This window comes from Canis lupus, chromosome 16, assembly GCF_003254725.2.
Source record: "Canis lupus dingo isolate Sandy chromosome 16, ASM325472v2, whole genome shotgun sequence".
NCBI classification, from domain to species: Eukaryota; Metazoa; Chordata; class Mammalia; order Carnivora; family Canidae; genus Canis; species Canis lupus.
In genome coordinates, this window is record NC_064258.1 from 11648301 (window position 1) to 11666415 (window position 18115).

General features: G+C 39.4%; 1 protein-coding gene and 1 non-coding gene across 2 annotated transcripts; both read right to left on the minus strand.

Annotated features, from left to right (window-relative positions):
• Positions 1 to 171: 171 nt before the first annotated feature.
• LOC112670487 (zinc finger protein 639-like) lies at positions 172 to 18110 on the minus strand. Its single transcript, XM_049095271.1, is given in 4 exon segments — positions 172 to 455; positions 662 to 1220; positions 1222 to 1868; positions 18083 to 18110. Coding segments are annotated over 4 exon segments (1518 nt in total).
• On the minus strand, positions 17999 to 18070 carry TRNAE-CUC (transfer RNA glutamic acid (anticodon CUC)). Its single transcript has one exon. It is a non-coding gene; the product is annotated as a tRNA-Glu (tRNA).
• Positions 18111 to 18115: the final 5 nt, after the last annotated feature.

Below are 18115 nucleotides of genomic sequence, written 5' to 3' on the forward strand. Positions count from 1 at the left end.
CTCTCCTTTAAAACATTTTTTAAAAGCATTTTAAACCATTATCTTATGACTCTCCTTTGGTTTTCTGTTTTGTTTTGTTTTGTTGTTTTGTTTTTGTTTTTTCCATTTAACATATCCAAAAAGATTTATTATTTTACATTAACATTGTGGCAGTTAAAGAAAATAATCAAGTTATCTCATGGACTGGAAGGGGGCTTTTTTTTTTTTTTTTTTTTTTTTTGGAAGGTGACTTATTAATTCCCTCTCATTTCCAAACCTCATCAAGCAGTCACTACATTTATGAGGTAAGTCAACTGAATGCTTGAAATCTAGATGAATTTTAAGATCTTCAATTTGTCCTGTTGAATATTCACAGTATTGACATAAATAAATCCCTTCAGATAAATGTGAATTTAAATGTTTGCAATATTCTAGCATACTTGAAAAGCCTTTCCCACAGTCATCACAAACATAGGAAAAATTTTTATTTTTTTTTTAATTTTTATTTATTTATGATAGTCACAGAGAGAGAGAGAGAGAGAGAGAGAGGCAGAGACATAGGCAGAGGGAGAAGCAGGCTCCATGCACCGGGAGCCCGATGTGGGATTCAATCCCAGGTCTCCAGGATCGCGCCCTGGGCCAAAGGCAGGCGCCAAACCGCTGCGCCACCCAGGGATCCCAGGAAAAATTTTAGTATGTTCAATAGCAACATACCTGTTAACATTTGTATGAAGTCTACTCCGAAAACCACATACTTGATATACAAAGAAGTTTTTACATTTGTCAAAGGTAATTTTGCTTAGCAGGCTGTACTGTCCATGTGCTCTATTGTTATACTTATCACTTAACTCAATTAATTTACATGCCTGTTCATTTACCACATGGCTATGCAAGTCTTCTGGATCATTCATTTCATGTTCACAAAACTGACACAAGTACTGTTCATCACAGCTGAGCTCCTGGAAATGTAGGTAGAGTTCACTGCTTGATGAGAACTGTACATCACACTGCTCACACCAGTAGAGGTGGTCACTAAAATGGGTGTCTGCAATGTGCTGGCTGAGGTTCTCAAAAATTACTGTTTTATAATCACAGTATTTACAAATGTAGGGATCCTCTTCATGCAGTTTGGCATGTTTGATCAAAAGCATGTTGGTAGAGAAACTCTCCTCGCATACTCGACACACATTTGAATCAGTACGCTTATGCTTCAGGATCATATGCTGCTTTAAATCAGAAAAAATATTTGCTGTTGAACTCACAAAGTTCACACTTAAAGAGGCCACTGCTATTAGCTCTCAGTAAAGGCCATTTTTGTTGGGCAGTCACATTCAAAGCCTGGCTCTTATCTAGAATTTTGCAAAGTTTAGCTGGTGGCTCTTCATCAGTTTGGTCTTGGAGACTCTCCAAGGAATTGTTTTCGGTCTCTAGATCATAATCTTTAGAAATTGCATGCACTTCTGCAGCAATTGGAACATCTTCAGCAGTGTGAACTTCTATAGGACTCTCCTCTTGAGCTTGTTGGTTGGCTGACTCAGGTAAGTCACATTCTTCATCACAAATTTCAATATCAGCAGATTTTTCTGTAGAAAAGGCAGTGTGGTCTAGAATTCTAAGTACAGGGTTGGGAACCAGGTAGTTCTGATTTCTACTTCTGGCCTTGATCCCATCTGTAAATTTTGGCAAGTCATTTGATGTTTCTGTATCAGAATCATCATCTTTGTTGTCAAAATATTTTAAGTCTGGTTGTCTCATAGAACAAACACTATAACAATGATCAGAAAAAATTCCATTGAATCAATCTGCAAACCTGCTTATTCCAGAGGAATCTGAGTAATGAGAAGGGTGTAATGTCTTCCTTTTTCTTTTTTTAGGATATTCATTCCTATCTTTTTAATATGGTATAATTCTTAATACTGGAGGGAGAAGAAATGAATTACAAGGAAGTTTTCACAGATGGTAAAAAATGCCTCTTTGCAATGAGATGAACTGGTTCAAACTACTCACGTCCCTAGGTTGTATGGGACCGCAGGGCCACCCGGCCAGCCCAGGCGCAGCTCCCAGGCAGCGCCGTGGCCCTCGCACTCCCAGGCTCCTCTTGCCCTGCCCGCCAGGCCCTATGACTCTTCTTTGAAGTACATATTTCTTGTTGAATAAAAGAGATAAATCATTGAATCAAGCATCTTCAAAATTTTCATGGGAAAGGTCAAAAAGTGTAACCCATATTCCACACTCATAATTAAAGATTTTATCAAAAATTCCTGCAGCACAACCAGTGCACTCTGTCTTCACCTCTGGGTTCCACTGCTATCTAGCCCTGTGTTTTAACACACAGAAGAAATGATCATGTTGGCATCTCTCAAGCAAATGGGCTACAAGCAGGGTTTTCCCACCTTTATAGAATCATTAATGAAATTGGCAAAGTGCATCATTTTAAAAAATGAAATAGAGACAAAATTTCAGAGCATCACACCTGGTAGAGATAAATCTACACAAATTTTATTTCAGTTATGACTGTATGAGTATGTGTAATTGTGTTTATGTATGTGAGAGTGTGTGGTTCGCATGTGGTGGGGGGGCATTGTGTATGTGTATGGTGTGTATAGAGTGTGCATGTGTGTGTGGTGCATGTGATATGTGGGAAGGGGTATGTGTGGAGTGGGTGTGTGCATGTGATATGCATAATGCATCTAATGTGTGCTGGGTGTGTGGTGTGTGTGATATATGCTGTATGCATGAGTGACCTGGGTCCATGGAAACAGCATGATGTGTGGTGAAGGGTCACCCCTGAGAACTTGGAGGCCTGAACTTGAACCTTGGCAAGCCTCTTAGGAGTTTCTTGATCATGTTGGATGTCATTTTTTTTAAATCTAAGAATTATAAACATAATGATAGTACCTATCCCATGATGTCATAAAATTAAATGGAAAATATCAAATATAAAACATTTAGTCCTGTACCTCACTCAGTAAGTGTCATTTGTTTTGTTATTTTCATCATTCCTGTTATTGTTATTACTATGGGACATGGTCAAATGTGTTTGGGAAACAGTCACATAGAGGACAGGATTAATGAAGCCAAGGCCCATGCCTTCCATCAAGCCAGCCATATTTTTTAGCCCTTGAAGAAGGGATGGTGGTTTTGCACAGGCCAGGCCTGTACTCCTCTTAGAGTACAAGTTCCCCTACTGGCAGTGAGTGGACTGACTTCCCAAAGCAATAGCTGACTGCTCACCTAGTCTGAGACAGTCTGCTTGCTGTGGCACTTGTGTTTCCCTCCACCATCTCCCAACTAAAAACCTTTCTTTGCTATTTAAGGTTACATTATCACTAACGAGACAGGTTGACATCAGGTATCCCCTGCTATGGAAACAATAGCCCTCCTGTGGCATTCTTGCCAAAAATCCATGACATCTATCAAATAATGAGAAAACAGCCAACAAACAAAAGTAAGCTGAGAGTCACTCAGCAAGATAAGTGAGCAGTAATCTTACCATGTGTCAAAGTTAGAAAAGACAGAGGAAAAAAAAAAAAAAAAAAAAAAAGAAAAGACAGAGGAGTGCTCAAAGATGGAAAGATACTAAGAGCAGATGTCAATCACATGAAATACAAGATCCTGGTTAGACACTAGTGAAAAGGCTTGTGAAATGTGAATAAGGCCAACAGTTAGATTAACCTCCTGGTTTTGATAACAGTGTTATGCTTACATAAAATGTTAGCATTAGGAGAAAATATTTTTAAAATAAATATAAATGTATATACAACATACACATGTACATAATGCACGTAAACATATAGAAATATGATCTATCTCCAGTGTATTGGCTACAAGAAGCAACCGCATTTTGCCCTCCTGAGGTTTTTTTATTAGCCTGCTCTTTGAAAAATTTTGATTCTTCTACTATAATTCCCTGTTGATTCCTTTCATTATCACAGAAAAGTAAGCATCATTTTTTTTTAAAGTTTCCTATTGCCTACTCCAGGGAAAGATCTCAAGTGGCATAGATTAATGAGGATTTATTATGATGATCATTTGTTTTCTTCCAACAACACTCCTTTTCCCCAAAAGGCCAGACTTGGGCCACACAGCCACACACACCGCCCTCCCCCTTGAGGAAGCAAGAAAGCAAGTGGCAAGAGTCTAGTATGGGCTTGCAAAAAGCTGAAACTTTTTAACTATAAATATACTTTCCCAAAATGTAAATCAAACCTTCCAAACATTATCTCCCATCGCAACCACCTAGGAAGACATTTTTCCTCTTCAGTTGTGCCATTTGTTCAATACCTAAGTCTGTATAATCTAAATAAAAGATCAAGCTTTTATTTTTTTTTTTTTTTTTTTTTTTTTTTTTTTTAATTTTTATTTATTCATGATAGGCACACAGTGAGAGAGAGAGAGGCAGAGACACAGGCAGAGGGAGAAGCAGGCTCCATGCACCGGGAGCCTGACATGGGATTCGATCCCGGATCTCCAGGATCGCGCCCTGGGCCAAAGGCAGGCGCCAAACCGCTGCGCCACCCAGGGATCCCAGATCAAGCTTTTAGACGGAGCAAAAATTATTCCTAATGGAATCCTGACAGTAATGAATCCCTTGGTACCAAATCACTCTCATTGCTTAGCACAAGGAGTAATTGGTACTTAGGTGAGAGCTCATTTAGGGGATCACATTGGGATTAATATGAACAACTATGTTTCTTTGTGTAATGGAAGTACATTCAAGTATCAGACTGGTAATAATTCAATAATTCATATATGCACATTATTGACAATGCTATCCTCTATCTCTTTGCTAATAAAACACAGAGTATACCACAGTGCTCATCCCATCAAGTGCCCTCCTCAGTGCCTGTCACCCAATACCTCATCCCTCCACCCGCCTCCCCTTTCACTACACTTTGTTCGTTTCTCAGTTAGGAGTCTCTTATGTTTTCACCCTGTCTAATTTTCCCACTCATTTTCCCTCCTTTCCCTTATATCCCTTTCACTATTTCTCATATTCCACGTTTGAGTGAAACCATATGATTGTCCTTCTCCAATTGACTAACTTCACTCAGCATAATACCCTCCAGTTCCATTCACGTCGAAGCAAATGGTGGGTATTCATCCTTTCTAACGGCTGAGTAATATTCCATGTATATAGACCACATCTTCTTTATCCATTCATCAGTCTAAAGACACCGAGGCTCCTTTCACCGTGTGGCTGTTGTGGACATTGCTGCTATAGACATTGCGCTGCAGGTGTCCTGCCGTTTCACTGCATCTGTATCTCATTGTAGCTGTGATTTGTATTTCCCTGATGGAAAGTGATGTGGAGCATTTTTTTTATGTGCTTGTTGGCCATGTGTATGTCTTTTTTGGACAAATATCTATTCATGTCATCTGACATTTCATGACTGGATTACTTGTTCTTTGGGTGTGGAGGCTGATAAATTCTTTATAGATCTTGGATACTAGACCTTAATCTGATGTTATTTACAGACATCTTCTCCCATTCCCTAGGTTGTCTTTTATTTTTGTTAACCGTTTCTTTTGCTGTGCAGAACCTTTTCATCTTGATTAAGTCTCAATAGTTCATTTTTGCTGTGTTTCCCTTGGCTTCATAGATGTATCTTGCAAGAAGTTACTGTGGCCAAGTTAAAAAAGGTTGCTGCCTGTGTTCTCTTCTAAGATTTTGATGGATTCTTGTCTCACATTTAGATGCTGGCCTCAGAATGAGCTTGGAAGTATTCCCTCCCTTTCTATCCTTTGAAACAGCTTTAGTAGAATAGATATTATTTCCTCTTTAAATGTTTGATAGAATTCCCCTGGAAAGCCATCTGGCCCTGGACTTTTGTGTCTTGAGAGATTTTTGATGATTGCTTCAATTTCCTCACTGGTTATTGGCCTGTCAGGTTTTCCATTTCTTCCTGTTCCAGTTTTGGCAGTTTGTGGGATTCCAGAAATGCATCCACATCTTCTAGATTGCCTAATTTGTTGGCATATATTTGCTTATAATATGTTTTTAAAATCATTTGTATTTCCTGAGTGTTGCTTGTGATCTCTTTTGTTCGTGATTTTATTAATTTCAGTCTTTTTTCTTTTTAATAAGGATGGCTAGGGATTTTTCTACCTTATTGACTCTTTCAAAGAATGAGCTCCTGATTTTGTTGATCTGTTCTACAGTTCTTCTCATCTCTATTTCATTGAGCTCCATTCTGATCTTTATTATCTCTCTTCTTCTGCTTGGTTTAGGCTTTATTTGCTCTTCTTTCTTCAGTTCCTTTAGGTGCAAGGTCAGCTTGTGTATTTGAGTTTTTTCCAATTTTTTGAGGGAGGATTGTATTGTGATGTATTTCCCTGTTAGGACTGTCTTCGCTGTATCCCAAAAATTTTGAACAGTTGTATTTTCATTTTTATTAGTTTCCATGAATCTTTTAAATTCTTCTCTAATTTCCTGGTTGACCCTTTCATCTTTTAGCAGGATGCTCTTTAATCTCCACGTGTTTGAGTTTCTTCCAAATTTCTTCTTGTGATTGAGTTCTAGTTCCAAAGCATCATGATCTGAAAATATGCAGGTGAAAATCCCAGTCTTTTGGTATCAGTTGAGACCTGATTTGTGACTCAGTACGTGATCTTTTCTGGAGAAAGTTCCATGTGCACTTGAGAAAAACGTGTATTCACCATTAGGATGTAATGTTCTGTATCTATCTGTGAAATCTATTTGGTCCAGTGTATCATTCAAGGCCCTTGTTTCTTTGTTGATGTTCTACTTATAAGATTTGTCTTTTGCTGAGAGTGCTGTGGTGAAGTCTCCTACTATTAAGGTATTATTATCTAGGTGTCTCTTTACTTTGGTTATTAATTGATTGATATACTTGGAAGCTCCCATTAGGGGTGTAACTATTCATGATTGTTAGGTCCGCTTGTTGGATAGACCCTTTAAGTATGATGCAGTGTCCCTCTTCATCTCTTACTAAAGTCTTTGGGATAAACTTTAATTTATCTGCTATGAGGATTGCTACCCCTGCTTTCGTTTGAGGACCATTTGAATGGTAAATGGTTCTCCAACCTTTCATTTTGAGGCTGTAGGTGTCCTTAGGTCTAAAATAAGTCTCTTGTAGATAGCGTATAGATGGTTCTTTCTTTTTTATCCAGTCTGGTACCCTGCATTTTTTGATGTGATCATTAAGCCCATTCATATTGAAAGTAACTATTGAAAGATATGAATGTAGTGTCATAGTATTACCTACACAGTCCCTATTTTGTGGATTGATTCTTTGGGCTCCCTGTTTCTCTTACAGGGTCCCCCTTAATATTTCTTGCAGAGTTGGTCAGGTGGTCACATATTTTTTCAGTTTTTGTCTATCCTGGAAACTCTATCTCTCCTTCTATTCTGAATGAGAGCCTTGCTGGACAAAGTATTCTTGGCTGCATGTTCTTCTCATTTAGTGCCCTTCATATATCCTGCTGGCAGTTTCTGGCCTGCCAGGTCTCTGTGGAGAGGTCTGCTGCTAATCTGATATTTCTCCCCAGATAAGTTAAGAATCTCTTGTTTCAAGCTGCTTTATGAATTTTCTCTTTATCTTTGACATTCGCAAGTTTCACTATTAAATGTGAGGTGTTAGGAAGCCTGGGTGGCTTAGTGTCTGAGCGTCTGCCTTTGGTTCAGTGTGTGATTCCAGTGTCCCAGGATCAAGTCCCGTATCAGGCTCCCTGCATGGAACCTGCTTCTTCTTCTGCCTATGTCTCTGCTTCTCTCTCTCTCTCTCTCTCTCTCTCTCTCTCTGTCTCTCATGAATAAATAAATAAAATCATTTATTTATAAATAAATAAATAAATAAATAAATAAATAAATAAATAAATAAATAAGATGTGTCAAATGGTTTTTGTTGATTTTTTAGGGCGTCCTCTCTGTCTCTTCTATCTGAATGCCTCTTTCCTTCCCTGGATTAGGGAAGTTCTCCGCTATGATTTGTTCAAATATACTTTGTGGTCCTCTCTCTCTCTCAGCCTCTTCTGGAATCCCAATAAGATGAATATTCTTCCTTCTCAAGCTATCAGTTATTTCCCCAAGCCTTTCCTTATGGGTTTTAATTATTTTTCTCTTTTTCTTCAGCTTCCTTCCTTTCCATCCACTTGTCTTCTATGTCATCACTCTTTCCCACCTCATTAACCCGAGTAGTTAGAGCAGTTTGGACTGCATCTCAGTTAAAGTATTTTTAATTTTGGCCTGATTAGATCTCAATTCTGCAGTAAGAGGGTCTCTAGAGTCCTTTATGCTTTTTTCCAGAGCCACCAGTAACTTTATAATTGTACTTCTGAATTGAATTTCTGACATCGTATTGAAATCTACATTCAGCATTTCTGTGGCAGAGAGTATTGCTTCCGTTTCTTTCTTTTGTAGTGAATTCTTCCATCTAGTCATTTTGTCCAGTGCAGAGTAGCTATATGAGCGAGCAGAGTCACAAATATCAACCACAACCTAAGTAAAATACACTCTAGATGATTCAGAAGATGTCAGATACCAGAAAATAAAAGAAAAAGCAGAAGAGAACAAAATAAAACAAAAGGACTACTACAGTGAAAAACAGATTTTAAAACAAATAGTAAGTATAAAGAAAAACAAATACCAAAAAGAAGAAGAAGAAGAAGAAGAAGAAGAAGAAGAAGAAGAAGAAGAAGAAGAAGAAGAAAATAATAAAGGGAGTGGTGGTGAGAAAGTGGTGGTAGAAAGACAATATATTCTCCCCAAGGGGACCTAGAGGATGATCCTCTTGATTATGAATGTCTTTTGTTCTGTATGTTAGAAGATGCTCAATTCCAAATTGATACAAAACAGTAAAATTTATACAAAGCCTCCACATTGACCAGAAAAACATAAATGAGATAAAAGAAGGGGGCCAAATAGGAAGGAAGAGAGAATATAGTCTCACAGAATGAACCAACACGGTGTTCTACTTGGTTCTGGGTGTATTTTGATCTATGTACTAGATGGTACTAACTTTCACCATTATAAAACAAAACAAGACAGAAGAAACAAAAAACCAAAAAGCAAAAACCCATAACTCATATGTCTAACGAAATTAAATTGAGTATGTTGAAGGGAATCCAAAAATGAAGAATATATCTAAGACATGTCATTGTAGAAATATGAAAGTCAAAAAAGAAAAAGCTTAAAAATGAAGAGTTGGTAAAATATTGTAGTTAAGACAGGAAAAGAGAAAAAATATTGGAAATCTTGCCATTTGCAATGATGTGGATGGAGCTAGAGAGTATAATCAGTCAAAAAAAGATAATATCATCTGATTTTACTCTTATGTGGAATTTAGGAAACAAAACAAACAAGCAAAGGGGAAAAAAGAGAGACAGACAATCAAGAAACAGACTCTTAGTTATGGAGAACAAACTGATGGATACCAGAGGGGAGGTTGGTGGGGAGTTAGGTTAAACAGGTGGGGATTAAGGAGTGCAATTTGTGTGATGAGCACAGGGTGATGTATGGAATAGTTAAATCATTATATTGTACACCTGAAACTAATATATACTAATATTGAGTACTCAGTTTCAGATGTAGTGTGCAATGATTTATCAGTTGCATGCAATACCCAGTGCCCATCACATCATGAGACCTCCTTATGCCCATCACCCAATTAACCCATCATCCCACCCACCTTCCCTTCAATTACCCTCAGTTTGTTTCCTAGAGTTAAGAGTCTCTCTTGATGCCTTCCCTTTCGTTTTTCCTACCCTTACTCTATATTCCTTGGTACTGTTTCTTATATTCCACATATGAGTGAAACCATATGATAATTGACTTTCTCTCACTGACTATTTCATTCAGCATAATGCCCTCCAGTTCCATCCACATTGATGTAATGGTATTTGTCCTTTCTGATGAAGTAATATTCTATTGTATATATGCCCCATATCTTCTTTATCCATTCATCTGTCAATGGACATCTGGGCTCTTTCTACATTGGGATGCAAGTGTCCTACTGTTTCACTGCATCTGTACCCTTGGTAGTAAATACCAAGTAGTGTAATTGCTGGGTGGCAGGGTAGCTCTATTTTTAACTTCTTGAGGAAGCAACATACTATTTTTGAGAGTGTCTGTACCAGTTTGCATTCCCATATGTCATTTGCAAACATCTTCTCCCATTCCCTAGGTTGTCTTTTAGTTTTGTTGACTGTTTCCTTTGCTGTGTACAAGCTTTTCATCTTGATTAAGTCCCAATAGTTCATTTTTGCCTTTGGTTCCTTTGCTTTTGGAGACGTGTCTAGAAAGAAGTTGCTGCAGCTGAGGTCACAAAGGTTGCTGCCTGTGTTTTCCTCTAGGATTTTGATGGCTTCCTATCCCATGTTTAAGTCTTTCATTCATTTTGAGTTTATTTTTATGTATGGTGTAAGAAAATGGTCCAGTTTCATTCTTCTGCATGTGGCTGTCCAATTTGCCCAGCACCATTTCTTGAAGAGACTGTCCTTTTTCCATCGGATATTCTTTTCTGTTTTGTCAAAGAGTAGTTGACCATAGAATTGAAGGTCCATTTCTGGTTGTTCTATTCTACTCCACTCATCTATGTGTATGTTTTTGTGCCAGTATCATACTGTCTTGATGAGTACAGTTTTGTAATATAATTGATATCTGGAAACATAATATCTCCAGTTCTTTCTTTCTTTCTTTCTTTCTTTCTTTCTTTCTTTCTTTCTTTCTTCTTTCTTTCTTTCTTTCTTTTCTTTCTTTCTTCTTTCTTTCTTTCTTTCTTTCTTTCTTTCTTTCTTTCTTTCTTTCTTTCTTTCCTTTCTTCTTTCTTTCAGAGAGAGAGAGAGAAAGGGGAGTGGGGAGGGAAAGGGAGAGAGAGAGAATCTTAAGTAGGCTCCACGTGCAGCATGGAGCCTGACTTGGGGCTCAATCTCAGGATCCTGAGATCATGACCTGAACTGAAATCAAGAATCAGACACTTAACCAATGGAGCCACCCAGAGACCCTTGCAATCTTTTTCAAGATTGCTTTGGTATTCAGAGATTTGTGGTTCTATACAAATTTTAGGATTGTTTGTTTTAGTTCTGTGAAAAATGATGGTGGTATTTTGATAGGAATTGCATGAAATATGTAGATTGCTTTCAGCAGTATAACTATCTTAAGTTCTTTTTAACTTTTTTATTTCTGTGGTAAAAGCCTCTCTGAAGTCTACCGTTCTTTTCTGAAGCCCAGTTAGTGTCTTCATGATTGCTGTTTTAAATTCTCCATTAGGCATATTACTTACATCTCTTTTGCTTAGATCTCTGTCCATGACCTGAACTTGTTCTTACGTTTGGGACGAATCCTCCGTTTTAGCATTTCATTCACTCTCTCTCTCTCTCTCTCTCTTTCTTTCTTGGCTGAATATATTCCATGTCTTCTTTATCCATCCATCAATCAATAGACATCTTGGGTGCCTGGGTGGCTCAGTTAGTTAAGAGTCTGCCTCAGGCTCAGGCCATGATCGCAGTGTCCTAGGATTGAGTCCCTCTGTAGGGACCCTGCTTGTCCCTCTGCCAAACTTGTGCTCTCTTTCTCTCTCTCAAATGAATAAATAAAATCTTTTTTAAGAAGTCAATGGACGTGTGTGTTGCTTCTCGGCTATTGTAAATAATGCTGCTATAAACATAAGGTTACATGTATCCCTTTGAATTAGTGTTTTTTTTGTATCCTTTGGGTAAATAACCAGTAGTGCAATTGGTAGTACTATTTTTAACTAATTGAAGATCCTCTATGCTGTTTTACAGAGTGGCTGCACCAGTTTGCATCCCACAAACAGTGCAAGAAGGTTCCTGTTGCTCCATATCCTCTCAATATCTACTGTTTCTTGTGTTGTTGATTTTAGCCATTCCAGAAGCTGTGAGCTGATGTCTCCCTTTTTAAATGTTTTATTTATATTTTAATTATTTAACATATAGGGAGTGAGGAAGTAGGGGGCAGGGAGGTGGGGAGGACCCTCACAAGCCCTGAGTGCCACCCAGGAAAGCACATGGTAACAAAATGGCCCTCCACTCTCTGAGGCTTGGAGGTAAGTAGCACTGACCAAATGAGAAATCCGTGAAGCTGCAGGAGGGCCAGCCACGGAACACACAGCAACTAGAATTGCCAGAGTTTGGGAGCTTCTGTTGATATAGTCTCGTGAGTCAACATGTTAGTGCTCCAGCTCTCCACATCTGCAGGTCCTCCGTTCTTCGCTCCCTTCTTCCTGCAGAACCACAGGAATCCCAGGAGTTCTGTGACTGGCAACCACTCACCCTGAAGAGTTAGTTTCCAAAAGCTTCAACACAAGCAGCATTGTGCTTTTTGTCTGCCCAATTGTGGAAATATTAGTCTGATGCTCGTTACAGGGATCTCTAGCAGGGAGAAGAAAATATACAAGACATTTAGGGACCCCACACATGCTTGACTGGTGGAAGTGTGGTGTGTCCTGAGCACTCTGGCTGACTCTGGACCATGGGCCCCAGGGTGCCACCTCCTCTCCTATGTGGGGAGTCCAACAACATGCAGTGACCAGGAGCCAGGCTCTGCTGTTTCCACCATTTCTAGGTATGTGGTGTGATCTCTTAGGTTACTTAGTGTTTTTGAGTCTTGCTCTCATAACTGTAAAACGGAGGCAATGGTGCTCTACAGTTAAATGAATTATGCATGTAAAGTACAGAACCTGGCTCGGAAGAAGTGCCCAACCACTGTTGACTGTTGTACCCCAGGGACACTGTGGCCTGGACACCAGGGTCAGAGAGTGTTTCCTGCACAGCTGGGAGCTGGGATTCTGCCTCTCTCCCCTCCTTTGCCACCCAGCACTGCCCCACTCTGGTAGCTAAGCCTGTTGCGGCAGGTTTTGGCCCACAAGGCTCCCAGCACACAGAAGGGGCAATGGGCTTACCCTCAAAGAGAACCGGGGGGGAGGGGGGAGAGGTGTTATGATCTGAAGTGATCCATTCTCTCCCAAATTCATATTTCAGCCCTAGTTTCCAAAGGCATGGTGTTTGGAGATGGGGGGCTTCTTGCAGGCAGTTGGATTCAAATGAGGTGGGAGGTAATTAATTATTTAATTAAAAAGGTGGGAGGTGGGGGTGGGTGAACTGGATAAAGAGGGTTAAGAGGTACAAACTTCCAGTTATAAAATAAATGTCTCTTGCCATTTGCATCGACATGAATGGAGGTAGAGCGTGTTATGCTAAGCAAAATAAATCAGGCAGAGAAAGAGAAATACTGTGTGATCTCACCCATATGTGGAATTTAAGAAGGAAAACAGATGAGCATATGAGAAGGGGCAAAAAGGAGAGAGGGAAATAAATCATAAGACACAACTCTAAAGAACGAACTGAGGGTTGATGGAGGGAGGTGGTGGGGGATGGGCTAGATGGGGGATGGATATTAAGGTGGGCACTTGTTATGAGCATGGGATATTGTGGATGAATCACAAAATTCTACTCCAGAAACGAGTATTGCACCATATATTAACTAATTAAAATTTAAATAATCAATAAATAAAAAGTGATAGGGGTTTAATATAGAGCATGGTAACTATCGTTAATAATTTAATTATTGTTAAATAATATTTAATATACAGCATGGTAACTACTGTTAATATTTGAAAGTTATTAATGAGTAGATTTTAAAAGTTCTCACCACAAGAAATAATTGTAACTCTGTGAGGTGATGGATGTGAATTAAATTTCATTGTGGTGATCATTTTGGATTATTTACATATATCAAATCATTTTATTTTGCTCACCTGAAACTAACACAACATTATATGTCAATTACATCTCAATTTAAAAAGAACATTCTGAGTGTGTCTGTGGGAGTGTTTCTGGATGAGACAAATGAAATAATTAAATTAATAAAATAAAATAAAATAAAATAAAAGGTACATCATGACCCTTCAAATTGATTGTAAAACTGAATGGTACTGTTGCAATGTTTTACAAGCCTCATCTAAATCATTTTGTCCAAGAGACAATAAACAAGTCACATAGTTTTCACCTTTTTATCTTTGTGTATCAATTTTAAGTATAACATACCTGCAAACTATATGATGAGAGAGAGCAGCCGTGGTAAGAGACTCTCCTCCTTGGCCTACAGTTCACTGTGGACCAGGGGATGATCTCTGGAGCTCAAAATTCAGTGGGCACTTCCCACACCTGTGTACACCTGTGTATGTCACATTACCCATATACAGACTTAGAGATTAAAGGAAGACATGAGCCAGGAGGTGTTGGCACATATAATGACCTCCACATTGCCCCACAGATGCACACACACACCCTCACATGGACAAATGGCTGCGTATACCTGCCATTTCTCTGTTCTACACAAAATATATGACAGTTACCTCCACTGATTTCAATTTTCCCCTGCTCACCCTGGAGAGCACACTCACCACACCACTCTACTCACCAGCCACATTCAGCCAAACCAAGCTGCTGGTCAAGAACTGGAGGTGCTCGAGTGCCTGGGCTTGAAAGGGGGCAGGAGGAGCTTGTGTGTCGAATCCCTTGTGTTCTGGGAATTCCAGGCAGGTACTAGAAGCCTGGCCAGGGGTGGAAGGCCAAGCTGAGCAATTTCGGTGCAGCGTCCTTCTGGAGGAGAGTCTCTGTACTCTGCCAGAATTCAGGTGTATTTCAGAGTAACTCAGTGAAGAGGTTTGAATGGGTGGTCGAGCGGTTGAGTTGTTATTCAGTACAGCTATTTTCTATTTGCACATAGGAACTTCTTTTTTTTTTTTAATTTTATTTATTCATGATAGGCACACAGTGAGAGAGAGAGAGAGGCAGAGACATAGGCAGAGGGAGAAGCAGGCTCCATGCACCGGGAGCCCGACGTGGGATTCGATCCCGGGTCTCCAGAATCGCGCCCTGGGCCAAAGGCAGGCGCTAAACCGCTGCGCCACCCAGGGATCCCTGCACATAGGAACTTCTTGAAGGTAAAGACTTTTTCTTATTCTTTTCAGTGACTTAATAAACACTATTATATGTCTACTCTTTAACTGATCTGCATGTCCAAGTTTGGAAAGTACTTGGCATTCATTTGGTCATGTGTTCCCTCCCTCCCTCTTACCACCTCTTTCCCTCCCCCGCCCTTTCCTTCCTCTTGGTCTCTTTTCTTCCTTCTTCTCCCTTTTCTTCAACTGCACCTTGGTCCAAGAGGCATTTAAGGTAACACAGAACCTGGCACTTGGTTGATGATTTGCTCAATCAATCTTTCACTGTGAATGGAGGAAGGAGGGAGGGAATAGGGAAGGCCCAACAAAGATGACAGGGCCTCCTTCGAACTCCCTCAGGGTAGGTTTCCAGCCCACCATTTAGACAGACAAATACTTTTCCTGTCTTCCCTATTTTAACCAGTCCTTTAAGTGCTCCAGAGGAGGGCATCTGAAGTCAGAGTCAGGTAAGATGGAGAAATGGGAAGCTGTCTTCCTAATGGCCCTAAAGAGCATGAGTCAGAGTCCCTGTCTTCCTTCCAAGTTCTCTATTCCCAGCACCTGTCTGGGTAGGGAGACCCCAGATCTCTAGGCACACCAATGTTACCTCCAGGGAAAAGCCCCACAGGCCCCCAAGGCCCCAGCTCTCTGGACTGCCCCTTCTGAGACTTCACTGTAATTTTGTCATTTCTAGAATGATAAATAAAAGGAATCATACAGTACATGACCTTTTGAGATTGAGAGTGATCCTTTGCATAATTATCTGAGCTCTACCAAAGTTCGTTGCCTTTATCGATAATTCATATGTTTTTACTGCTATGTAGAATTCTCTGGTATTCTATGGTGCTATTCTATGAATCCTATTCTCCAGTTTGTTTAACCATTCACCTACCAACGGGCATTTCAATTGTTCCCTGGCTCTGGCTGTTACAAATAAATATGCCATGAATATTTGTATATAGGTTTTTTTATGAACATAAGTTTTCATTTCTCTATTTATCTATCCTGAGGCCTTTATCTCAGGAATATAATTGCTGGGTTGTAATGTAAGTGCATATTTAGTATTGTAAAAAATTGCCAGACTCTTTCCAGAGTGGCTGTACCATTTTACATCCTGACCAGCAATGAATAAGTGATACAGTTTTTCTTCATCTTCACTAGCATTTGGTGTTATCACTACTTTTTATTCTAGTCATTCTGCATCTCATTGTGGTGGTGATGGTGGCATCTCATTGTGATTTTCATTCCTACTTCAATAAAATAAACATGAATGTCTTTTCATGTCTTTGGCTTATTTTTTAAATTGGATTGTTTATTGTTTTACCACTGAGTTTTAAGAGTTCTCTATGTATCCGGTGTCAGATACGTGGTTTATAGATTTCTTTTTCTGTCTATACCTTGTCTTGTCATCCTCCTAAGATCTGCAGAATAAATGTTTAATTCTTGCAAGTTTTGATTTAATGATGTTTTCTTTTATGGATTATACTTTTATTGTTATCTAAGAACTCTTCACTAAGCCTGAAGTCCTAAGAATTTTCTCCTACATTTTTTTCCTAAAATGTTATAGTTTTGAATGTAATTTTTAAATCTGTGATTCATTTTGAGCTGATTTTTGTGTAAAATATGAGTAATTTTTCAAGTAAAGTGTATTCATCTACTAATAAATTATATATACCCATGGTAGGAAAATTAGCATATGCATAAAATTACAGAGTTACAGAAAATTAAGGATTTTCATAATCCTAGCACTTACAGAAAATCATTTAAGAAATCATAAAAGTTACATTTAGATGTTTGTCCTTTCAACTTTCTTTTTCTTTTGTTCTTACATGTATTTGGATCCCTTCCAATTCCTTTTGAAGATGGAGAGAAGTTTTGAAAATTAAACTTAGAGGTTAAATAGAATTTTATTCTCTTTCTTTTTCATCCTTTGGTCAGTTTTGCTGGTTAGAAAACTAAGTTTTAGAGAGGATAAGCAACTTGCCTTCAGCTGGAAAGACACAGTCGGAACTTACTCATCTCAGCCTGACCACTTACCTAGCCATCCATCATTCACTGCACCTTGCTCCATACTGGACTAAATTACAACAAACAACAAGGACAACAGCAACTGCTAGAGCACAGCAAAACAGAAGCAAAGTTCTTTGTGCCAGATTTGCGACTGTCTGGGAAAGCAGGATCTAACCCATAGTGAGGTAGTGTGTACCCTAGCTCAGTCTTGGCCTGGAGGTCTAGAAAAGGTGCCCAAGGAGAAATGAATACTTTGAAAAACAACAAATTAGGTATAGAGGCTCAGATTATACAAATGTTAAGAAAATAGAATTTAAATGTGGTCTAACTGTTCTTATTATCACAATATATTGTTTTATACAGGCATTACAATAGGAAAATGAACAGTGAAAATTCCTAGAAAAAAAAGCTTTTTAAAAAGAAGCTATAAAAGATACTTGGGGAACAATTGGGAGAAATCTGAATGTGAACTGGCATCTGATGTGTTAACTTGAATAGCGCAATGAGCTCTGCAATTGTCACACGGGTGGCAGGCTGGGGATGCAAGAGAGAGAGAAATGTGGCAAAATATTAACCAGGGTTGTATCTAGGTAGAGAGAATATCTGTGTCTTTTGTGTCATTTTTAAAAATTTTTAAAAATTTATTCATAAGAGACAGAGGCAGAGACATAGGCTGAGGAAGAAGCAAGCTCCCTGCAAGGAGCCCAATGTGGGGCTCAATCTCAGGACCCCAGGATCACAACCTGAGCCTAAGGCAGACATGCAACCGCTGAGCCACCCAAACGTCCCTTGTGCCATTAGTTGAATTATTTAACATATCTTCAAAATAATAAGGTAGATGTTGGGATGAGGGAGATTTACCAGACTTCCCTAGATCCACAATTGCCTGCGTCACTGTGAGCAGCTAAGATCCAGGTGACCCGTCCAGGTTCGGGGCAGCCAGGGGGTGGCGCCTTGCCTCGGTTAGCGCTGCCTCCAGCCGGCGCATAAGACCTTGCCAGACGCACCGTTCACTTATCATAACGCCTTTCTGCCAAAACAGAAAAGCTACTGGGTGTATTTCGAAGGTGGAAAGAAAACATCCATTCCCTGACCGGGAATCGAACCCGGGCCGCGGCGGTGAGAGCGCCGAATCCTAACCACTAGACCACCAGGGAAGGCACGCTCACGCCGCTCCCGAGGTGCTAGACCAAACATGTAGC